The 23,618-nt window shown below is 43.7% G+C and overlaps 1 protein-coding gene across 1 annotated transcript in view; it reads left to right on the top strand.

Annotated features, from left to right (window-relative positions):
• Window positions 1-23,618, top strand: part of xpo6 (exportin 6) — a 160,590-nt gene that overhangs the window by 41,728 nt on the left and 95,244 nt on the right. The window contains exons 2-4 of the mRNA XM_063059477.1: window positions 13,825-13,915; window positions 19,923-20,035; window positions 20,594-20,791. Coding sequence (XP_062915547.1) covers window positions 13,825-13,915; window positions 19,923-20,035; window positions 20,594-20,791 — 402 coding nt within the window. The remainder of the gene's footprint in view (window positions 1-13,824; window positions 13,916-19,922; window positions 20,036-20,593; window positions 20,792-23,618) is intronic.

The raw sequence follows: 23,618 nt of genomic DNA, 5'->3' as shown, positions 1-23,618 counted from the left end.
TGTAAGGAGGGGTGTGAGTGATTCAAGTTACAAAATGCTGGATGAACTCAGAGACAACATCAATGGAAAAGAGTACAATCGATGTTTTGGGCTGAGATGAAGTGTCTCGGCCCGAAACGTCAGCTGTGTTCTTCCATAGATGTTGCCTGGCCTGCTGAGTTCCTCCAGTTTTTTATGTGTGTTGCTCTAGATATCTAGCATCTGCAGATTTTCTCTTGTCGTGAATCATCTCATTTGTCATTGTGGCATTGAGGAAGAAGTTATTTGCCTGGCACCAGGCCTCGAGCTCTTCCACCTCCTCCCTGTAGGCCGTCTCATTGTTAATAGTGATGAACCCCACCACTGTCGTGTCATCAGGGAACTTGAGATGAGATCTGGAGTGAGTTGTTCTGATCAAAGGCAAGCTTGGTTTCATTGAGCCAGTATTTGCAGAAATGTGCTACTCGATAGGACTGTCATTGACATTTTTAATTATTATGATTTGAAAGTGGACCAGGGCACTCATTTCTTGGGTTTGATTTATCCTGCATTTAAGGCCCAGTCCATCATCGGCAGAGTCCTCCCACCACCACCACCACTGAGTACGTTTACGTGCCACAAGAAAGCAGCATCCATCATCAAAGACCCTGTCCCAGCCACAATCCAGGCCGTGCTTTCTTCTTGCCCTTACCATCAGGCAGGAGCCTCAAAACCCACACCACCAGGTTCAGGAACAGTTATTATCCTACAACCATCAGGCTCCTGAGCCAGTGTCGATAACTTCATTCACCTCAACTCCGAATTCTCCAACCAACAGATTCACTTTCAAGCACTCCTTACAACTTACGTTCTCGGTATTTTTTAATATAAGCACAGTTTGTCTTCTTTTGCACTCAGTCTCTGCTGGACCCTTAATAGCGTTGATAGACAGCGGGATTTCGGAGTCCAATTCTGTAGTTCCCTGAAAGTGGCAATGCAGGTAGTTAGGGTGGTAAACACGACATATGGCATGCTTGCCTTAGTCACTAGGGCCCAGAGAAAAAGAGTCAGGAAATCATATTGCAGTTGTATAAAAGTTTGGTAGGCTGCTGTTTGAATATTGCTTGTAGTTCTTGTGCCTCATTACATGAAAAATGTGGAGGCTTTCGAAGAGGTTTACCAGGATGCCGCCTGGTTTAGAGGATACAATCTTTGAGAGGTTGGACAACTTGGGTTGTTTTGTCCAAAGCAGTGGAGGCCTGTCAGAAGTGAATAAAATTATGTGATCATAGTGCCATTAATTTCAAAGTAAAATATGCAAAAAGATAGGTCATATCTGTGGGTTGATTTTCTAAATGGGAGAAAGGCCAACTTTGATGGTATCAGAAAGGATCTGGCAAATTGGATTGAAGATAGAACATAGAATAGTACAGCACAGTACAGGCCCTTCAGCCCACAATGTTGTGCCGACCCTTAAACCCTGCCTCCCATATAACCCCCACCTTAAATTCCTCCATATACCTGTCCAGTAGTCTCTTAAATTTCACTCGTGTGTCTGCCTCCACCACTGACTCAGGCAGTGCATTCCACGCACCAACCACTCTCTGAGTAAAAAACCTTCTAATATCCCCCTTGAACTTCCCACCCCTCACCATAAAGCCACGTCCTCTTGTATTGAGCAGTGGTGCCCTGGGGAAGAGGCGCTGGCTATCCGCTCTATCTATTCCTCTTAATATCTTGTACACCTCTATCATGTCTCCTCTCATCCTCCTTCTCTCCAAAGAGTAAAGCCCTAGCTCCCTTAATCTCTGATCATAATGCATACTTTCTAAACCAGGCAGCATCCTGGTAAATCTGCTCTGTACCCTTTCCAGTGCTTCCACATCCTTCCTATAGTGAGGCGACCAGAACTGGACACAGTACTCCAAGTGTGGCCTAACCAGAGTTTTATAGAGCTGCATCATTGGGGCAGGCTTTTTTCAGGCCTTCAAAAGTGAAATTTTGAGAGTGCAAAGCTTATATGTGCCTGTCAGAATAAAAGGTAAAGATAATGAGTGTAGGGAACCTTGGTTTTCAATTCAAGTTTCATTGTTATTCAACCATACATGAGTACTCATGAATACAGCTGAACGTTAGTACAGGGTCGAGGTGCTAAAACACAAAACCAACAGTCACACAAAAGAACATATTCACGGAATAAAAGAGCCCTGACACCACCCCGTGACACTGCGGCTTGATGCCTAGTCCTCGCATATACAAGCCCATATTGAATATCAATAAATTACAACAACACAATACAAGAGAGATTGAGGCCTGGTTAAGAAAAAAGGAGGTGCATAGCAGGTATAGGCAGGTAGGAACAAATGAGGTGCTTATGGAGTACAAGAAATACAAGAGAACACTGAAGAAAGAAATCAGGAAAGTGAAGTAGAATCCTAAAGAATTCTACAGAAATGTTGAGAGCAAAAGGATTGCAGGGGACAAAATTAGTCCTCTGGAAGATTAGAATGGTAATCTATGTGTGGAGCCAAATGAGATGGGGGAGATCTTAAATGGACTTGCATCTATACTTTCTCAAGAGATGGACACAGTCTATAGGACTGAGGCAAAGCAGCAGCAAGGTCATGGACCCTATACATATTACAGAGGAGGAGGAGGTGTTTGCTGTTTTGAGGCAAATTAGGGTGGACAAATCCCTAGGGCCTAACAAGGTGTTCCTTCGGATTCCGGGGAGTCGAGTGCAGAATATGCCGAGGCTCTAGTGGAGATATTTAAATCATCCTTAGTGACAGGTGAGGTGCCGGAGGACCAGAAGACTGGAGGTTTGGTAATGTTGTTCTGCGGTTTAAGGAAGGCTCTTAAAAAAGGATCGAAAAGTAATCGGGGAAATTATAGGCCGGTGAGTTTAACGTCAGTAGTAGGTAAGTTATTGGAGGGAGTACTAAGAGACAGAATCTACAAGCATTTGGATAGACAGGGGCTTATTACGGAGAGTCAACATGGCTTTGTGTGTGGTAGGTCATGCTTGACCAATCTGTTGGAGTTTTTCGAGGAGGTTACCAGGAAAGTGGATGAAGGGAAGGCAGTGGATATTGTCTACATGGACTTCAGTAAGGCCTTTGACAAGGTCCCGCATGGGAGCTTAGTTAGGAAAATTCACTCGCTAGGTATACATGGAGAGGTGGTAAATTGGATTAGACATTGGCTCGATGGAAGAAGCCAGAGAGTGGTGGTAGAGAATTGCTTCTCTGAGTGGAGGCCTGTGACTAGTGGTGTGCCACAGAGATCAGTGCTGGGTCCATTGTTATTTGTCATCTATATCAATGATCTGGATGATAATGTGGTAAATTGGATCAGCAAGTTTGCTGATGATACAAAGATTGGAGGTGTAGTAGACAGTGAGGAAGGTTTTCAGAGCCTGCAGAGGGACTTGGACCATCTGGAAAAATGGGCTGAAAAATGGCAGATGGAGTTTAATACTGACAAGTGTGAGGTATTGCACGTTGGAAGGACAAACCAACGTAGAACATACAGGGTTAATGGTAAGGCACTGAGGAGTGCAGTGGAACAGAGAGATCTGGGAATACAGATACAAAATTCCCTAAAAGTGTCATCACAGGTAGATAGGGTCGTAAAGAGAGCTTTTGGTACATTGGCCTTTATTAATCGAAGTATTGAGTATAAGAGCTGGAATGTTATGATGAGGTTGTATAAGGCATTGGTGAGACCGAATCTGGAGTATTGTGTTCAGTTTTGGTCACCAAATTACAGGAAGGATATAAATAAGGTTGAAAGAGTGCAGAGAAGGTTTACAAGGGTGTTGCCGGGACTTGAGAAACTCAGTTACAGAGAAAGGTTGAATAGGTTAGGACTTTATTCCCTGGAGCGTAGAAGAATGAGGGGAGATTTGATAGAGGTATATAAAATTATGATGGGTATAGATAGAGTGAATGCAAGCAGGCTTTTTCCACTGAGGCAAGGGGAGAAAAAAACCAGAGGACATGGGTTAAGGGTGAGGGGGAAAAAGTTTAAAGGGAACATTAGGAGGGTCTTCTTCACACAGAGAGTGGTGGGAGTATGGAATGAGCTGCCAGACGAGGTGGTAAATGCGGGTTCTTTTTTTAACATTTAAGAATAAATTGGACAGATACATGGATGGGAGGTGTATGGAGGGATATGGTCCGTGTGCAGGTCAGTGGGACGAGGCAGAAAATGGTTCGGCACAGCCAGGAAGGGCCAAAGGGCCTGTTTTTGTGCTGTAGTTTGTATGGTTCTATGGTTCTAAGAATAAACCAGGAAATTATGGGCTGGTGAGCCTGACATCAGTAGTGGGGAAGTTACTGGAAGGTATTCTGAGGGACAGGATATTCCATGTTGACTATCCTTAATCAATCCATGTCTATCCTCCTCCTTTCTTACTGACTAAGGATAGTCAACACGGCTTTGTGCTTGGTAGGTCGTGTCTAACCAATCATATAGAGCTTTCCAAGGAAGTTACCAGGAAAGTTGATGAAGACAAGACAGTGGATGTTGTCTACATGGACTTTAGTAAGGCATTTGACAAGGTCCCGGGTGGGCGGCTGATCAAGAAGGTTCCGTCGCTCAGCATTCAGGATGAGGAAGTAAATTGGATTAGACACTGGCTTTGTGGGAGAAGACAGAGTGGTAATGGAAGGTTGCCTGTCTGACTGGAGGTGTGCTGCAGGGATCAGTGCTGCGTTCATTGTTGTTTGTCGTCTGTATCAATGATCTGGATGATAATGTGGTTCAGTAGACTTGCAGATGACACCAAGTTTAGGGGTGTTGTGGACAGTAAAGAAAACTATCATAGTGTGAGGTGGAGTCTGTGCCAGCTGAAAAATAGCACATGGAGGTGCTGCACTTCGGTAGGACCAACCAGGGTAGGCCTTAAAGTTTAAAGTTTAAAATCAAATTTATTTACCTACATACAGAGTACATACATGTCATCACATACGACCCTGAATTTCTTTTTCCAGCAGGCATACTTAGAAAATTTATAAAACAGTAACTGTAAACAGAATCAATAAACAACAAACTGTGTAAATGCAAGTATAAATATGTAGCAATAAATAATAAAAGTATGAAATAACAAGATAAAGAGTCCTTAAAGTGAGGCAGGAAATAGAATAGGTGTAGTTATCCCCTTTTATTCAAGAGCCTGTTGGTTGAGGGGTAGTAAATGTTCTTGAACCTGGTCGTGCGAGTCCTATATCTTTTACCTGACAACAGTGAGAAAAGAGCTTGGCCTGGCTGGTGAGGATCTTTGGTGCTTTTCTATGGCAACATTTCATGTAGATGTGCTCAATCGTTGGCAGGGTTTTACCTGTGATGTACTGGGCCGACTCCACTACCTTTTGTAGGGTTTTCCACTCAAAAGCTTTGGTGTTCCCTTACACAGTGAACGGTCGGGCACTGAGGAGTGTTGTAGAATAAAGTGCTCTGAGAATACAGGTCCATAATTCACTGAAAGTGGCATCACAGTTAGATAGGGTTGCAAAGAAAGTTTTTGGCACATTGGCCTTCATAAATCAAAGTACTGAGTGCAAGAGATGGAATGTTATGTTGAAATTGCATAAGACATTGATGAGGTATAATTTGGAGTGCGGTGTGTGGTTTTGGTCACCTACTTACAGGAAAGATGTAAATAAGATTGAAGAAGTGCAGAGAAGATTTACAAGGATGTTGCTGGAACTGGAGGACCTGAGTTACAAAGAAAGGTTAAGTAAATTATGACTTTATTCCTTGGAACATAGAAGAGTGAGGGAGATTTGATAGAGGTATACAAAATTAAGAGGGGTATAGAAAGGATCAATGCAAGTAGGCTTTTTCCAAAGAGGTTTGGTTGGGCTGCAACTACAGGTCATAGGTTAAGGGTGAAAGGTGAAAAGTTTTAAGAGGAATCTTAAGAAAAACTCCTTCACTCAGAGGGTCGTGAGTGTGAAATCAGCTGCCAGCGCAAGTGGTCCATGTGAGCTCGATTTCAACGTTTAAGGGAAGTTATAGGTACATGGATGGTAGGGGTATGGAGATTTATGGTCCTGGTGCAGGTAGATGGGAGTAGGCAGTTTAACTGCTTTTGGCATGGACCAAATGGGCCAAATGGCCAGCTTCTGTGCTGTACTTTTCTATGACTCTATAACGTAGATAAGACAGTCATTCTGATCCAGGGAAGAAATTCAAATTCAAGTTTATCATTCAATCATACATGAATACAGCCAAATGAGACCGTGTTCTTCTGGGGCCAAGGTGCAAAGCATACACAGCACAAGACACACAGCACATTCAAGATGGTGAGTACGCATGCAGTCACACAAAAAATATGTAAAATATTAAATGCTCAAGGACATAGCTTTGACATGAGGGAGAAACATTAAAGGGAAGGTATAGGGCAAGTTATTTTCCCCCGCTTAGAGTGGTGGGTGCTTGGGGTGTGCTGACGGGGTGGTGATGGAAACACGTGATAGTGATGTTTAAGGGGCTTTTAGTCAGATACATAAATATACAGGGAATGGGAGGATAGGAACCATGTGCAGGCAGATAGGATTAGTTTAATTTAGCATTGTGCACTGAAGGGCCTGTTCTGACGCTGTACAGTTTTATGTTGTAACAGGTGCCCTCAGGTTGTCAGTGGGACAAGTACTCTGTGAGCGCCACAGGCTGAGGGCAGATCGTATAGAAGTTTATAAGATTAGGAGAGGCATAGATAGACAAGAATTGAAATGTCTAATACCAGAGGGCATGCATTTAATGTGAGAGGAGGTAATTTCAAAGGAGAGGTGAGGGGCACAGAGAGTGGTGGGTGCCTGAAATGCGCAGGTGGTAGAGGCGGAAACACAAGGAAAACGAAAGAATATGGACATTGTGTAGGCAGAAGGGATTGATTAGGTTACCCATTTGATTACTAATTTACAACACTATGGGCCGAAGGGCTCCTTCCTGTGCTGTACTGTACTGGGTTCTCCATCTTGAAGATGAGTGAGCTGACCGAGAACACCTCTCTCTTAGCTGTGTCTGTACCCTGCCACCTCTGTGAAAGGAATGAGTTATCCAGTGATATTGATGGAGAATCTGGCCTGTAGCTGAGTCTGCTGCACTGAGTAAGTCAGCTATTGCATGGTGCTGTGTAGGACAGTGTGCAATGTTTTGTGATATTTCGACAGCTGGGTATAAAATGCGGTTGGGTGTGCCATTCTCTGTTCCAACAGATGACTTGCTGGGTTTTCTTTTTGTAATGTTTTGATTCAGTGGAGTAGCTCATTAGACCATTTGACAGAACAGTTAATTGTCAGGCATGTTTTCATGGGTCTAGAATCTCACGCCAGTTTGAGTAAGATTTCCTTTTCTAAAGTCAGTTAGTGAACCAGTTCCTCAGGGCTCGGTCCTAAGCCCAAACACTTAAAACTCTGAGAATGTTTGCTGATTTCTGTGAACATTTCCACAACAAACGTACCTGCACTCAGCCTGATTCAGGCAGTAATCAGCCTGGCCAGCTCAGTGCCAAATAACAATTGTGCTATTGAAGTGACTGCATATGGTCCATAGCTGTCAATGAAATGCTGATTCAAGTGCTTGTCCCAGATTGCAAACCCTCCAGAGAGTAGATATTATTTGTCCACATCCTCTCACTCCTGTCCTTCAATTTGTGCCCTCAGATTTAGAAGTGTCTGCTTTGGGAGAACATTTCTCATTATCACCCCCATCTATGGCCCTCATGATTTTGTATTCCTCCCATCCTGCCCCCTCAGCTAGGTTTGTTCCAACTAAAACTGTAACTGAAAAATTACATCGCAGACAACAAATATGCTGGTGAATGTCCAGTGCTCCCACTCCACTCTAACCACACTCTTGTGATTAGACGATAGTGTGGCAACCAAAAATTTGTCCCGGGATGAATTTGTCCCGGTGAGGAAGATAAAGAATGGTAGGGTGAAGGAACCATGGGTGACAAGTGGGGTGGAAAATCTAGTCAGGAGAAAGAAGGCAGCATACATGAGGTTTAGGAAGCAAGGATCAGATGGGTCTGTTGAGGAATATAGGGAAGCAAGAAAGGAGCTTAAGAAGGGGCTGAGAAGAGCAAGAAGAGGCATGAGAAGGCCTTGGCAAGTAGGGTAAAGGAAAACCCCAAGGCATTCTTCAATTATGTGAAGAAAAAAAGGATGACAGGAGTGAAGGTAGGACCGATTAGAGATAAAGGTGGGAAGATGTGCCTGGAGGCTGTGGAAGTGAGCGAGGTCCTCAATGAATACTTCTCTTCAGTATTCACCAATGAGAGGGAACTTGATGATGGTGAGGACAATATGAGTGAGGTTGATTTCTGGAGCATGCTGATATTAAGGGAGAGGAGGTGTTGGAGTTGTTAAAATACATTAGGACAGATAAGTCCCCGGGGCCTGACGGAATATTCCCCAGGCTGCTCCATGAGGCGAGAGAAGAGATTGCTGAGCCTCTGGCTAGGATCTTTATGTCCTCGTTGTCCATGGGAATGGTACCGGAGCATTGGAGGGAGGCGAATGCTGTTCCCCTGTTCAAAAAAGGTAGTAGGGATAGTCCGGGTAATTATAGACCGGTGAGCCTTACGTCTGTGGTGGGAAAGCTATTGGAAAAGATTCTTAGAGATAGGATCTATAGGCATTTAGAGAATCATGGTCTGATCAGGGACAGTCAGCATGGCATGGTGAAGGGCAGATCGTGTCTAACAAGCCTGATAGAGTTCTTTGAGGAGGTGACCAGGCATATAGATGAGGGTAGTGCAGTGGATGTGATATATATGGATTTTAATAAGGCATTTGACAAGGTTCCACACGGTAGACTTATTCAGAAAGTTAGAAGGCATGGGATCCAGGGAAGCTTGGCCAGGTGGATTCAGAATTGGCTTGCCTGCAGAAGGCAGAGGGTGGTGGTGGAGGGAGTACATTCAGATTGGAGGATTGTGACTAGTGGTGTCCCACAAGGATCTGTTCTGGGACCTCTACTTTTCGTGATTTTTATTAACGACCTGGATGTGGGAGTAGAAGGGTGGGTTGGCAAGTTTGCAGACGACACAAAGGTTGGTGGTGTTGTAGATAGTGTAGAGGATTGTCAAAGATTGCAGAGAGACATTGATAGGATGCAGAAGTGGGCTGAGAAGTGGCAGATGGAGTTCAGCCTGGAGAAGTGTGAGGTGGTATATTTTGAAAGGACAAACTCCAAGGCAGAGTACAAAGTAAATGGCCAGATACTTGGTAGTGTAGAGGAGCAGAGGGATATGGGGGTACATGTCCACAGATCCCTGAAAGTTGCCTCACAGGTGGATAGGGTAGTTAAGAAAGCTTATGGGGTGTTAGCTTTCGTAAGTCGAGGGATAGAGTTTAAGAGTCGCGATGTAATGATGCAGCTCTATAAAACTCTGGTTAGGCCACACTTGGAGTATTGTGTCCAGTTCTGGTTACCTCACTATAGGAAGGATGTGGAAGCATTGGAAAGGGTACAGAGGAGATTTACCAGGTTGCTACCTGGTTTAGAAAGTATGCATTATGATCAGAGATTAAGGGAGCTAGGGCTTTACTCTTTGGAGAGAAAGAGGATGAGAGGAGACGTGATAGAGGTGTACAAGATAAGAGGAATAGATAGAGTGGATAGCCAGCGCCTCTTCCCCAGGGCACCACTGCTCAATACAAGAGGACATGGCTTTAAGGTAAGGGGTGGGAAGTCCAAGGGGGATATTAGAGGAAGGTTTCTTTCTCAGAGAGTGGTTGGTGCGTGGAATGCACTGCCTGAGTCAGTGGTGGAGGCAGATACACTAGTGAAGTTTAAGAGACTACTAGACAGGTATATGGAGGAATCTAAGATGGGGGCTTATAGGGGAGGCAGGGTTTGAGGGTCGGCACAACATTGTGGGCTGTACTATTCTATGTTTAAAACTCTGCACAGTAATCCAGCTGTGGTCAAGTCAGAATTCTGTAAAATTTAATTCAGTGGAGTTACTTTTTCATAGTTCCCCACTGTCAGCCATTAAGCAGAAATTCATTTGGGCAATGAATTAAATGCTGTGGTCATGAGTAACTGCAGAAGTAACCCGCCTTCTGACTCCCCAGTCTCTTGCCCTCATCCGCAAAGCGCAGGTTAGGAGTGTGATGAAATTCTCTTCTTGCTCAGGTGGGCACAACTCATACAACATTCAAGAAGTTTGTTGTTATCTCGGAAAAGCAATCTGCTTGACAGGTGCCACATCCACAAACTCACCTTCATCAGTCAGATTGTTGAGTAGAGTTGGGAAATCATGTAAAAACCTTGGTGAGGCCAATTGGGAGTATTTAGTGCGGTTCTGATTGCCATATTCTAGGAAGGATGTGGAAACTTTGAAGAGATTGCAGACATTGTTGTCTGGGTCAGAGAATATTCACTCCAGTTATTGGGGTTTTCCCTCCGCAGTGTCAGGGGCTGAGGGAAACCTGGCAGAACTATATCAAACTGAGAGGTGTGGCCAAGGTAGATTGCCTTTTCAAACAACTGTCGGTTACTAAAGGGAACAAAAGTTTGAGAGATATTTAAGGTGTGAGGGAAATTTGCTTGTCAAGTTTTTTTTAGAGCTGCCAGGGGAGGTGGTGGAAGCTGATACAGTGGGGTATTTAGTGTTCTGACAGGCACGTGAACAGGGATTTAGCCCATGCGTAGACAGGTGGAATGGTTTAAATTAGAATCACGGTCTGCTCCTGTGCTTTGCTGTTAGAGCAGTGTGGAGAGTCTGCAGTGTCTTGTGTGCACTGCCCACCAGCATCTCCCATGTATCGGATCTCCTACCACTAAGATCCAGCACATAGAGAAGAACAAATGCAAGTGGTGGTGTTCAAAGTTGCAGTCATTGGGTCTAAGTGATGTGGGTGAACCTACCAGAATGGCTCCGTTTTCTTAGCTCGAGATGGTCAATAAATGGTGGCCTTGCCGGGGTACCCAGATCCTGAAGAGTAATCCGAGATTTTTTATATACAGTTCCAATTTTTCTACAGTCACGATTTCTGACACCAGGTCCTCAATCCTAACTCTCAGCTGTTTAAGATGCTTATCTGGACATTAGTCCAGCACTGTTGTTGATAACTGGTGCATTAAAATGGCCCTTTACATCCAGCAGAAAACAGGGAACTCTGCTCCAGTTTGAAAAAAACAGCTGCAGTATTTAAAAATGCAAACAACAGGAATTCTGCAGATACTGGAAATTCAAGCAACACACATAAAAGTTGCTGGTGAACGCAGCAGGCCAGGCAGCATCTCTAGGAAGAGGTGCAGTCGACGTTTCAGGCCGAGACCTGACGAAGGGACTCGGCCTGAAACGTCGACTGCACCTCTTCCTAGAGATGCTGCCTGGCCTGCTGCGTTCACCAGCAACTTTTATGTGAGCTGCAGTATTTAAGTGGTTTGCCCACTGTTTTTGTTCTGAATGAAAGCATATGAAGTGCATCTTCCCAGCAATAGCTCTAAAGGTCATTTATACATTCCATGTAATTGAATGAAGTTGTGTCTAACAAACCCAAGGATCTAAATAATAAGGAGACAACCGTTTCCTTGGCAGGCTTCAGAATGATGAGGTGAACTTTTGGACTGAGGGCAGGCAGTTGCAGAAGAGGTGCAGTGCAGGCAGACTGGTGCCAAGCCACGGTGAAGTAGATTGTGAGGTTAAGAGTCTGTCTTGTGCAAGAAGTCCATTAAGTAGTCTTCTAACAGCAGGATAGGAACTGACCTTGAGCCTGGTGGTATTTTTTTAACAACTGAACAAGGTGGCTGTTCTTTTTAAAATAATTGTACTCTGACTCCCCAAGAAACCAGGATTGCAGAATTTTGAATTTTCTATTCTTCATTTTGTGTTGGCGCGTGGCCAAGTGGTTAAGGCGTTTCTCTAGCGATCTGAAGGTCGCTAGTTCGAGCCTTGGCTGAGGCAGTATGTTGTGTCTTTGATCAAGGCACTTAACCACACATTGCTCTGCGATGACACCGGTGCCAAGCTGTATGGGTCCTAATGCCCTTCCCTTGGACAACATTGGTGCTGTGGAGAGGGGGGACTTGCAGCATGGGCAACTGCCAGTCTTCCATACAACCTTGCCCAGGCCTGCGTCCTGGAAACCTTGCAAGGCGCAAATCCATCGTCTCATGAGACTAACAGATGACTATTATTATTCTTCATTTTGTATAAGTGATGTTAAACCTGTGTGGGTACTTAAAGATGCTGAATGGAGAGGCAAGTTTAAGGCAGTCCTTTTGGAGTCAATGTGCTCAGTGCGCCTTAACCACGAGTCAGGACTTATCAGAGTGCACAAAATGGGTGGCGTGGTAGTGTAGCAGTTAGCTAATGCTTTACAGCACCACCAATCGGCATTCATTTCAGTGTTCCTCTGTTCTCCCTGGGACTACATGTGTTTCCTCCGGGTGCTCCGGTTTCCTTCTGCATTCCAAAGACATATTGGACAGGGTTAATTGCGGGTATGTGCTATATTGGCACTGGAAATGTGGCTGCACTCGCGGGCTGACCCGAGCACATCCACGGACTATGTTGGTCATTGATTCATTCAACGCATTTCGCTATATGTAGTGATGTACATGACAAATAAAGCTAATCTTTATCTTTAAATATGGTTCTAACTGAATGTTATATGCTCTTAGCCATGACAGAGTGATGTCTCCTGTTCGCCCACTCCATGCCATTGGCTGAGGCTGTGACCTTGGTCCAATCTCAAGAACTGATTCTAAAGCAGAGTAAACTGTACTTTCTGTATGCATAGGAGATAGTTTTCAGCAATCCTGCTGCCAAAGACCATACAGACCGACACAAAATTGGGACAGTGTGGTTGGATCACCCAGATTTCTCTCTTGATAGTAATTATATCTGGTTGGAATCAATAATTCCCGCCACTCCCTGTGGGGAGTTTGTACATTCTCCCTGTGACCTTGTGGGTTTTTTCTGGGTGCTCTGATTTCTTCCCACAGTCTGAAGATATACTGGTTAGTAGATTAATTGGTCATTGTAGATTGTCCTGAGATTAGGCTAGGATTAAATCAGGGGATTGCTAGGTGGTGTGGTTATTCTGTGCTGCATCGCAATCAATTAAATAAATAAATGAATTCTTGCAGAAATCTTACAGTCATAGAGCTCTACAGCAGGGAAACAGGCTGTTTAGCTCATCAAGTCTAGGCTGGCCATCACGTCTGTCTACACTAATCGCACATCAGCATTAATTCCATGTACCCTGCTCATTCCAGTAGCTGTCCAGATTTTAATTATTTTTATTTTTATTCAGAGATACAGTGTGGAACAGACACTTCCAGTTCTTTGAGCCGCCCTGTCCAGCAACCCACTGATTTAACCCTGGACAGTTTACAATGACCAATTAACCTACCAACCAGTACATCAGTTTAGACTGTGGGAGGAAATCCAGAGGAAACCCATGTGGTGACAGGGAGAATATATAAACTTGCCTTCAGAAGATGCCAGAATTGAACTCTGATGCCCCAAATGTAATAGCTATGCAACTGGTGGCCATGCCCCCCACCCGCAAGGCCTCTTAAATCTTGCTGATTTTTGTAAAAGTCACAACCAGTTTTATGTGCTTTCCAGTTGAATTCCAAATGTTCCAAGTCCAAATCCCTGCTTCCATATTTTAGCAGAGTCAACTTTTTATGTCGGTCTTATCCAATCTCTAATTCCTGGTTTCTAATCTATTCAAGCATTCCCACTAATTGGCAATAAGAACCATTCTTTTTAGTTTAAGATACTATTTTAGAGCTGTGCGTGTATACTTTAGTGAATTCTTTGGATCGTCAATGACTCAGCTTTTAACTTTGAATAGCTTAATGCAGTATCACTGTTTTTTCCCTCAGGCGTCTGAAGAGGCCTCTCTGCGTGCACTGGAAAGTCTTATGACAGAATTTTTCCACAGCTGCACCACAAATGAACGGAAAAGGGAGATTGGTAAGTGTCGTGAGTTTCCAGCTCCTCACCACATTTCTCATGTCTCTGGAGTTCTGATGTTATGAGGGTTTAACTTGTGAGGGGAGCTATGTTTTTCTCCCCCCCCCCCACCCCCCCCCAGCTTACCTGCTGGTCATCTATTCTGTCTGGCCATTGCCATATCTCTGTCCTGCCTCTTTCTAGGGTCAAAGAACTCAAATCTGTTGTGATGTTAACATGTGTCTGTTATGAACAGACCAGACGGTCCTCTGTGGGATGAGAAATTTCTCATCTGCTCCTCTTACTGCTTGTCATGGGTTTCCTTGACACAGGTTGCCTGAAACACAAATATAGCGTGAATATAGGGAGCTAGGAGGAAAGTTAAAAAGCAGGATTTAAAGGGTAGTAATCTCTGGATTGCTGCCTGTGCCATGCGCCAATAAGTGTAAGAACAGGATGATTTGGCAGAAGAATGTATGGCTACAGAATTGGTGTGGGGCAGAGTTTCGCATTTGTGGATCGTTCTTCTGGGGAAAGTACAGTCTGTAGAAGAGGGACAGGTTACACCTGAACTCGGGAGGAAACAATATCCTGCCCCTAAGGATATTGCTAGATCTGTTGGAGAAGGGCTTAAACTAGGTTGACAGGGGTTAGGGGTCAAAAGTTGGTATAAAGATAGATGCAGTGTGTGGAGAGACTGTGAGGAAGGATAGGCTATGGAAAGGGCATAAACGTAGTCAGTTGGGTTGAAATATGTTTAATGCGGGAAGTATCAAGAACAAGGCTGAACGTAGAGCATGGGTCAGTCCATGGAACTACAGTATTGTGGCCATTACAGAAACTTGGCTGTCACAAGGACAGGAATGGCTGCTGGATGTTCTGGGGTTTAAATGTTTCAAAAAGGGCAGGGAAGGAGGTAAAAGAGGTGGGAAAGTGACATTGCTAATCAGGAATAGTATCACAGCTGCAGAAAGGGAGGATGTAGTGGAGGGATTGTCTACTGAGTCATTGTGGGTGCAAGTCACTAAAAGGAAGGGAGCAATTAGTCTATTGGGAGTATTCTGTAGATCGCCCGATATCAACAGGGACGCTGAGAAACAGACTGGGAGGCAGACTTTGGAAAGTGCAAAAATAAAAGAGTTATTGTCATGGATGACTTCAAGTTCCCTGATATTCATTGGCACCTTGTTAGCGCAAGAGGTTTAAATGGGGCAGAATTTGACAGGAGTCTTGACACTATGTGGGCAAGCTGACTAGAGGGGAGGCCATACTGCATCTGGTGCTGAGCAGTGAACCTGGTCAGGTAACAGATCTCTGTGTGGGTGAGCATTTTGGAGACAATGGCATAGATTCTTGACATTCTGCATAGCCTTGAAGAGGATTGGGAGCAGATGATATGAGAAAGAATTTAATTGAGGGAGGGTGAATTACGATGCTAACTTGGAAGTGTAAATTAGAAATGGATGTACACCGGGAAATGTACAGTGGAAATGTGGAAGCTGCTTAGGGAGCATTTGCATACGGTTCTGGAGGTTCTTTTCCCACTGAGGCAAGGAAAGGATGGTATGGTGAAGGAAACATGGTTAAAAAGAGAGATGGAGCAATTAGTCAAGAGGAAGAAGGAAGCATACTTAAGGTTTAGGAAGTAAAGGTCGGTCAGTACTCTTGAGAGTTATACAGTAGTCAGGAACGAACTTAATAGACTTAGGAGAGCTGGAAGGGGCATGAGAATCCTTTAATATGTAGGAATAAGGAAAACTCCATGTACATGAAGAACAGCAGGATTAGATTAGATTATGAGGACACGCAGTCCTCTTTTACTAGATGACTAGAAGGGAGGGTAGGACTAATCAGGAAATGGCTGAAAAATAGATTCATAGGAATGTACAGCACATAAACAGGCCCTTTGGCCCATCTAGTCCATGCTAAACCATTTAAACTGCCTACTCTCAACATTCACCTAGACCATAGCCACCCATACCCTCCCATCCATGTACCTATCCAAACTTAAATATTGAACTCAAGCTCACACGCACCGCTTGCGCTCGCAGCTTGTTCCACACTCTCACAACCCTTCTGAGTGAAGCAGCTCCCCTTATGTTCTCCTTAAACTTTTCAGCTTTTACCCCTAACCCATGACCTCGAGTTGTAGTCTCACCAAACCTCAGTGGAAAAAGCCTGCTTGTATTTACCCTATCTATACTCCTTATAATTTTGTATACCTCCATCAAATCCCCCCTCAATTTTCTATGTTCCAAGGAATAGTACTAACCTATACAATCTCTCCTTATAACTCAGGTTCTCCAGTCCGGGTAGCATTCTTGTAAATTTTCTCTGTACTCTTTCAACCTTCTTTATATCTTTCCTGTAGGTAGGTGACCAAAACTGCACACAATACTCCATATTAAGTCTCACCAACATCTTATGCAACTTCAACATAACATCCCAACTGCTGTACTCAATACATTGATGTATAAAGGCCAATGTGCCAAAAACTTTCTTTACAACCCTATCTACCTTGACACCACTTACAATGAATTAGGGACTTATATTCCCATTATTCTACCGCATTCCTCAGTGCTCTGCTGTCCACCATGCAAGACCTATCCTAGTTGGTCCTACTGAAGTGTAACACCATTAAGACATAGGAGCAGAAATACGCCATTCAACCCATTGACTCTGCTCTGCTATTTCATCATGGCTGATCCCAGATTCCACTCAACCCCATACACCTGCCTTCTCATCATATCTTTGATGCCCTGACTAATCAGGAAACTATCAACTTCTGCTTTAAATATACCTATGGACTTGACCTCCACTGCAGTCTGTGACAGAGCATTCCACAGATTTAATACTTTTAATACTCTCTGGCTAAAAAAAATTCTTCCTTACTCCTGTTCTAAAGGGTCACCCTCAATTTTGAGACTGTGCACTCTAGTTCTGGATACCTCTACCGTAGAAAACATCCTCTCTACATCCACCTTATCTAGTCCTTTCAGTGTTCTGTGAGATCCCCCACCCGCATTCTTCTAAATTCCAGTGAGTACAGGTCCAAAGCTGGCAAATGCTTCTTGTACATTAACCCTTTCATTCCTGGAATAATTCTCGTGAACCTCCTCTGAACTCTTATCTCCAATGACAACACATCCTTTCTGAGATATGGGGCCCAAAACTGTTGACAGAACTCCAAGTGCAGCCTGACTAGTGTCTTATAAAGCCTCAGCATCATCTCCTTGCTCTTACATTTTATTCCCCTTGAAATAATTGCCGACATTGCATTTGCTTTCTTTACCACAGACTCAACCTGTAAATAAGCCTTCTGGGAGGACTCCTAAGTCCCTCTGCACCTCTGATGTTTGAATTTTCTCCCCATTTAGATAACAGTCTGTGCTTCTGTTCCTTTTACCAAAATGCATTATCATACATTTCCTAACTGTATTTCATCTGCCACTTTTTTGCCCATTCTTCCAATTTGTCTAAGTCCTGCTGCAATTGCATTGCTTCCTCAGCACTACCTACCCCTCCACCTGACTTTGAATCATCGCAAATTTTGCCACAAAGCCATCAGTTCCATTATCTAAATCATTGACAAACAATGTGAAAAGTAAGCGGTCCCAATACCGACCCTAAGGAACACCACTAGTCACTGGCGGCCAAGCAGGAAAGCCCCTCTTTATTCTCATTCGCTGCCTCCTGCCTGTTAGCCATTCCTCTATCCATGGCAGTATCTTTCCTATAACGCCAAAGGATTTTATCTTGTTAAGCAGCCTCATGTATGGCACCTTATCAAATGCCTTCTGAAAATCCCTGCGTGTTAATTCCTTGAAAAATTCTAACGGATTTGTCAGGCAAGATTTCCCTTTACAGAAACCATGCTGACTTTGACTTATTTTATCATTAGTCCGCAACTACCCTGAAGCCTCATCTTTAATAATAGACTCCAATACTTCCCCAACCACTGAAGTTAAGTTGACTGGCCTATGATTTCTCCTTGTTTTCATATTCTATTCCCCTTGAAATAAATGCCAACATTGCATTTGCCTTCTTTACCACAGACAACCTGTAAATTAACCTTCTGCAAGTCTTGCACGACGACTCCTAATCCCTTTGCAACTCTGATGTTTGAATTTTCTCCCCATTTAGATAATAGTCTGCACTTTTGTTCCTTTTACCAAAATGCATTATCATATATTTCCCAACACCATATTCCATCTGCCACTTTTTTGCCCATCCTTCTAGTTTGTCTAAGCCCTTCTGCAATCGCATTGCTTCCTCAGCAATACCTACCCTTTCAACTATCTTCATATCATCTGCAGACTTTGCCACAAGCCATCAATTCCATTATCTAAATCACTGACAAACAATGTGAAAAGACCAGTCCCATACTGACCCCTGAGGAACACCACTAGTCACTGGCAGCCAAACAGAAAAGGCCTCCTTTATTCCCACTTGCTGCTTCCTGCCTGTCAACCATTCCTCTATCATGCCAGTTTGAAGTGTTGGGATAGACAAGTTCCTGGGGCTGGACAGGATATACCCCAGGTTACAATCGGACGTGAGGGCAGAGATTGCTGCGCGGTTGGTGATGATCTTTGTGTCCTCACGGGCCAGAGGAATAGTACTAGAACGCTGGAGGGTGGCATATTCAAGAAAGGTAATAGGGTTAATCCTGGGAATTACAGACCAGTCAGTCATACATCAGTGGTGGGAAAACTATTGGAAAGGATTCTCAGAGGTGGATTTAAGAGCATTTGGAGAATTATAATCTGATTAAGAATAGTCAGCATGGCTTTGTGAGGGGCAGGTTGTGCCTCATGAGTCTGGTTGACTTTTTCAAGGAAGAGTCAAGACAAATCGATGAAAGCATAGCAGTGAATGTTGGATGTATGGATAGGATTGCCCCATTGAGGCAGGAAAAGGATGTTTGGGTCAAGGAACCATGGTTGAAAAGGTAGATGGAGCATCTTTTCAACTAATGCAATAGAGTTTCCATGGTAGGCCCACTCATCAGATCATGAAGTATGGGATCCAGGGAAATGTAGCTGCATGGGATGGCACGATAGTATAGCAGTTAGCGCAATCATTTTACAGCCCCACTGAACGCTGATCGGGGTGAGATTCCTACTGCCATCTGCAGTGAGTTTGTAAGTTCTCTCCGTGACCCTGCAGATTTCCTCTGGGTGCTCCGGTTTCCTCCCACATCCCAAAAGTCGTACAAGTTAAGGTTAGTGAGTTGTGGTAGTGTTATTGCAGCTAGCTCCGTTACCACCCTTGGCGATGCATTCCAGGCAGCTATCGCTCTCTTAAGAAAAGCTTTGCCCTACTCATCTACATCGTACTTCCTCCTTCCCACCTTCATCATACTTCCTCCTTCTCAACTAACTGCGTGCCCTTGAATGTAGGTGAGTGGTAGGAGATTCAGCTTGGAGTTAATGGGCATGTGAAAGAATAGTTAGCAGGAAAATAATTGGAATTAGCTTGATGCTGTGAGACATGACATAGTCTCTGGGCTGAAAGGGCGGCTAGATAATAATGAAATGGGACTGAGTGCACTAAATCGCGAGAGGTCGGAATAAATCACTGCTGCAGCTGGAAGGAGTGTTTGTATAGAAGGAAAGAATTAGGCAATGGAGAATCTGGGGTCAATGGAAAAAGTAAGGGATAATGTGATTTCTCCAGGATTAGTTTGGGAGGTGGTGTTGCCGCTCATGTGTTTATCTGTATAGTCAGCCTAGTCTCCAGGAATGCATTCTTGTCTGATAGTTCTCTGTTAGTGGTTAGACCACATTTGGAGTATTGTGAGCAGTTCTAATCGTCACATTACAGGAAGTATATGGAGGTATTTGAGAGATTGAAGAGGTTTACCGGGATGTTAAGTGGTTTGGAGAGTTAGTTATAAGGAGAGTTTGGGTTGTTTTCTGTCATTCGAACTTGAAACCTCTGGGTAGGCTGTTATGATGGGAATATATGTAATGCCTTCGCCTTGTGCCAGATGCCTGCCTCACTGTGAATATCTTTTGTCCCACAGAGGAGTTGTTAAATAATTTTGCACAGCAGATTGGAGCATGGCAGCACTGTATTTACTTCTTATCCAACACCCGGAATGAGTATGTCATGATGTACAACTTGACGGTGTTCGAGGTGAGTGAAGTCTATTCAACAAAAACCATATGGTGCTGTGCAATAGCCCAGTGTCGAAATACAGCGTCATCTGGTAATCGAGTTCTGATTCTGGGCAGTGTGTTATCTCATTAGTTAAGTTGCACAAGGGAAACATTTATACACTGGGTTACAAAATGTGCATTGACTTTGTGATTGTGAGAAAAGAGTGGAAGAGAGCCGCCTTAAACAGAGGAAGATCATGAATTGATGTATAATGGTGGTGAACTTTAACCGATGTGGCTTCTGGTATAGATGTGTCAAATCACTTGGTATAAAATGGCTCTGCATAAAGATGATGTATGAGGTTACTTGTTTAGTTCTATAAATACCAATAGTGCCTTCAATACATTCTTATCTCTTAAATGGGTCAGGAGATCATTGAAAGTCATTAATAATGCTATTTGAAAAATGGCAACTTTTGATGTATGCATCATTTTAATGTCAGGTCATGGGATTTCTGTTGTTTGAACCTGTATTTTGTTTGGGTTAAAGGTTTGTATTTGTATTTGAGATGCCTCCTGCTCTTTCCCATTCCAGAACCTGATTAATAAGATGTGGCTGGGAGTTCCTTCTCAGGACAAAATGGAGATTCGAAGCTGCTTACCCAAGCTTCTGTTGGCACACCACAAGACAATGCCATATTTCATCCGCAACAAGTTATGCAAAGTGATTGTGGATATTGGTCGGCAGGACTGGCCAATGTTTTACCATGACTTTTTCTCCAGCACGTTACAGGTAATGTGAACAAGTGAAACATGCTCTTTAGATCTGGCAACATCTGTAATTGTTCATTTATGTTGGCCATAGATGTGCGCACGTGCGTGCAAGCACACTTTATTCTGAGGAACTGCTTCCTAGTTTCTTTCTTGACTGGTTCACCAATACCGAGTCGTAGAACATTACAGCACAGAAATGGGTCCTTCAGTCCATCTTGTCTCTGCCAAACTAGTAATCTGCCTAGTTCCATCAATGTGCACCCAGACCATACCCCTCCGTATCCCTCTCATCCATGTACCTAACCAAATTTCTCCTAAATGTTGAAGTTGATCCTGTGTGCACCACTTGCACTGAAACCTTATTCCAGTCACACCACCCTCTGAGTGAAGAAGTTTCTCCTCATGGCCCCCTTAAACACTTCAGCTTTTACCCTTAACCCATGACCTCTAGTTATAGTCTCTTGCAACCTCAGTAGAAAAAGCATGCTTGCATTTGCTGTCTCTATGCCACTCATAATTTTGTATACCTCTATCAAATTTCCCCTCAATCTTCTACATCCTGGAATGAAATCCTAACCTATTCAATCTGTCCCTATAACTCAGGTCCCCAAGTCCCAGCAACATCCTTGTAAGTTTTCTCTGCACTCTTTCAGTATTATTTACACCTTTCCTGTAGGTAGATGACCAAATCTAGTCACAGTACTCCAGATTAGGCCTCACCTATGTCTTGTACGATTTCAAGATACCATCCAAGCTCCCGTACTCAGTATTTTGATCTATGAAGACCAATCTTTCATAAAGATCCTATTTAACTGTGTTGCCACTTTCAATGAATTATGGACATGTATTTCCAGATTGCTTTATTCTATCGCACCCCTCAAAGCTCTACCACTCACTGTGTAAGACTTACCCTGATTGGTCCTCCCAAAGTGCAATGCCTCACACTTGTCTGCATTAAACTCCATTTGCCATTTTTCAGCCCATTTCACCAGCTGGTCCAGGTCCCACTGTAACCTTTGATAGTTTTCCTCACTGTTCACTATGCCCCCAATCTTGGTGTCATCTGCAGATTTGCTGATCCAGTCAACCACATTATCATCCAGATTATTGCTATAGATGACAAACAACAACGGACCCAGCACTGATCCCTGCTGCACTCCACTATTCACTGGTCTCCAATCAGAGAGGCAACCATCTACTACCACTCTCTGGCTTTTCCCACAAGGCCAATGTCTAATCCGATTTACTACCTCATCTTGAATGCTGAACTTCTGAACCTTGTTAACCAACCTCCCATGTGGGACTTTGTCAAAGTCCATGTAGACAACATCCACTGCCTTGCCTCGAAAAACTATAAAATTGGTTAGACACACAAAGCAATGTTGATTACCCTAATCGGTCCAGTCTATCCTAATACTTGTATATCTGATCCCTTAGAATACCTTCCAGTAACTTTACCATTACTGATGTCAGGCTCACCAGCCTATAATTTCCTGGCTTATTCTTAGAGCATTTCTTAAACAACAGAACAACATTAGCTATCCTCCAATCCTCCGATATTTCACCTGTGGTTAAGGGTGTTTTTAATTTCTCTGCTAAGGCCCCTGCAATTTCTACACTGGCCTCCTGAGGGAACATCTTGTCAGGCCCCGGGGATTTATCCACTCTAATTTGCCTCAAAACAGCAAACAACTTCTCCTCTGTAATCTGTAGGATCCATGACCTTGCTGCTGCACTGCCTGACTTCTGTAGATTCTGTGTCCATCTCCTAAGTAAATACAGATACAAAAAATCGATTTAAGATCCCCCCCGCCCCGTCTCTTTCAGCTTCATGTATAGATTACCATTCTGGTCTTCTGGAGGACCAGTCTTATCCCTTGCTGTCTTTTTGCTCTTAATATATCTGTAGAAGCTCTTGGGAGTCTCCTTCACCTTGTCTGCTGGAGCAACTTCATGTCTTCTTTTAGCCTCCTGATTTCCTCAAGCGTTCAGTTCTGATCACTTCACTACGGGAAATATGTGGATACTGTAGAGAGAGGAGAGAGGACAGAGGAGATTTACAAGGATGTTGCCTGGATTGGAGAGCATGCCATATGAGAATAGGTGGAGTAGACTTGGCCTTTTCTCCTTGGAGCGACGGATGCTGAGAGGTGGCCTGATAGAGGTGTATAAGATGATGAGAGGCATTGATCGTGTGGATAGTCAGAGGCTTTTTCCCAGGGCTGAAATGGCTAACACGTGGGGGGTATAGTTTTAAGGTGACTAGAAGTAGTTACAAGGTGGATGTCAGAGGTAAGTTTTTCCACACAGAGTGGTGGGTGCATGGAATGCACTGCCAGCGATGGTGGTAGAGGTGGATACAATAGGGTCTTTTAAGAGACTCTTAGACAGGTACATGGAGCTTAGAAAAATAGAGGGCTATGTGGTAGGGGAATTCTAGGCAACTTCTAGAGTAGGTTACATGGTCGGCACAACATTGTGGGCCAAAGGGCCTGTAATGTGCTGTAGATTTTCTCTGTTTTTCTGTTTCTTTGTAAGTGCTTTTCTTGTACTCCTCAAGTACCTAATTTGTTCCTGCCTGCCTATACCTAGTAAGCAGCACCTTCTTTTTCTTAACCTGGGCCTCAATATCTCTTGAAAACCAAGGTTCCTTAAACCTGTTAAACTAGCCTTTTATTCTGATGTGAACTTACAAATTCTGTACTCTCAAAATTTCAGTTTTGAAGGCTTTCTGTACAACTTTGCCAAAAACCAACCTGTCGGTCAGAGTTGAATCTGGGGTTATTGGATGTTGCTGGGTGCTGCGGCTCGAAGGGCTGGAAGGGCCTATTCTGCCCCATATCGCT

This window comes from Mobula hypostoma, chromosome 9, assembly GCF_963921235.1.
Source record: "Mobula hypostoma chromosome 9, sMobHyp1.1, whole genome shotgun sequence".
In the NCBI taxonomy this organism is placed as follows: domain Eukaryota; kingdom Metazoa; phylum Chordata; class Chondrichthyes; order Myliobatiformes; family Myliobatidae; genus Mobula; species Mobula hypostoma.
Note: the sequence above shows the minus strand (reverse complement) of the source record. Positions and strands in the feature narration are given on the sequence as shown.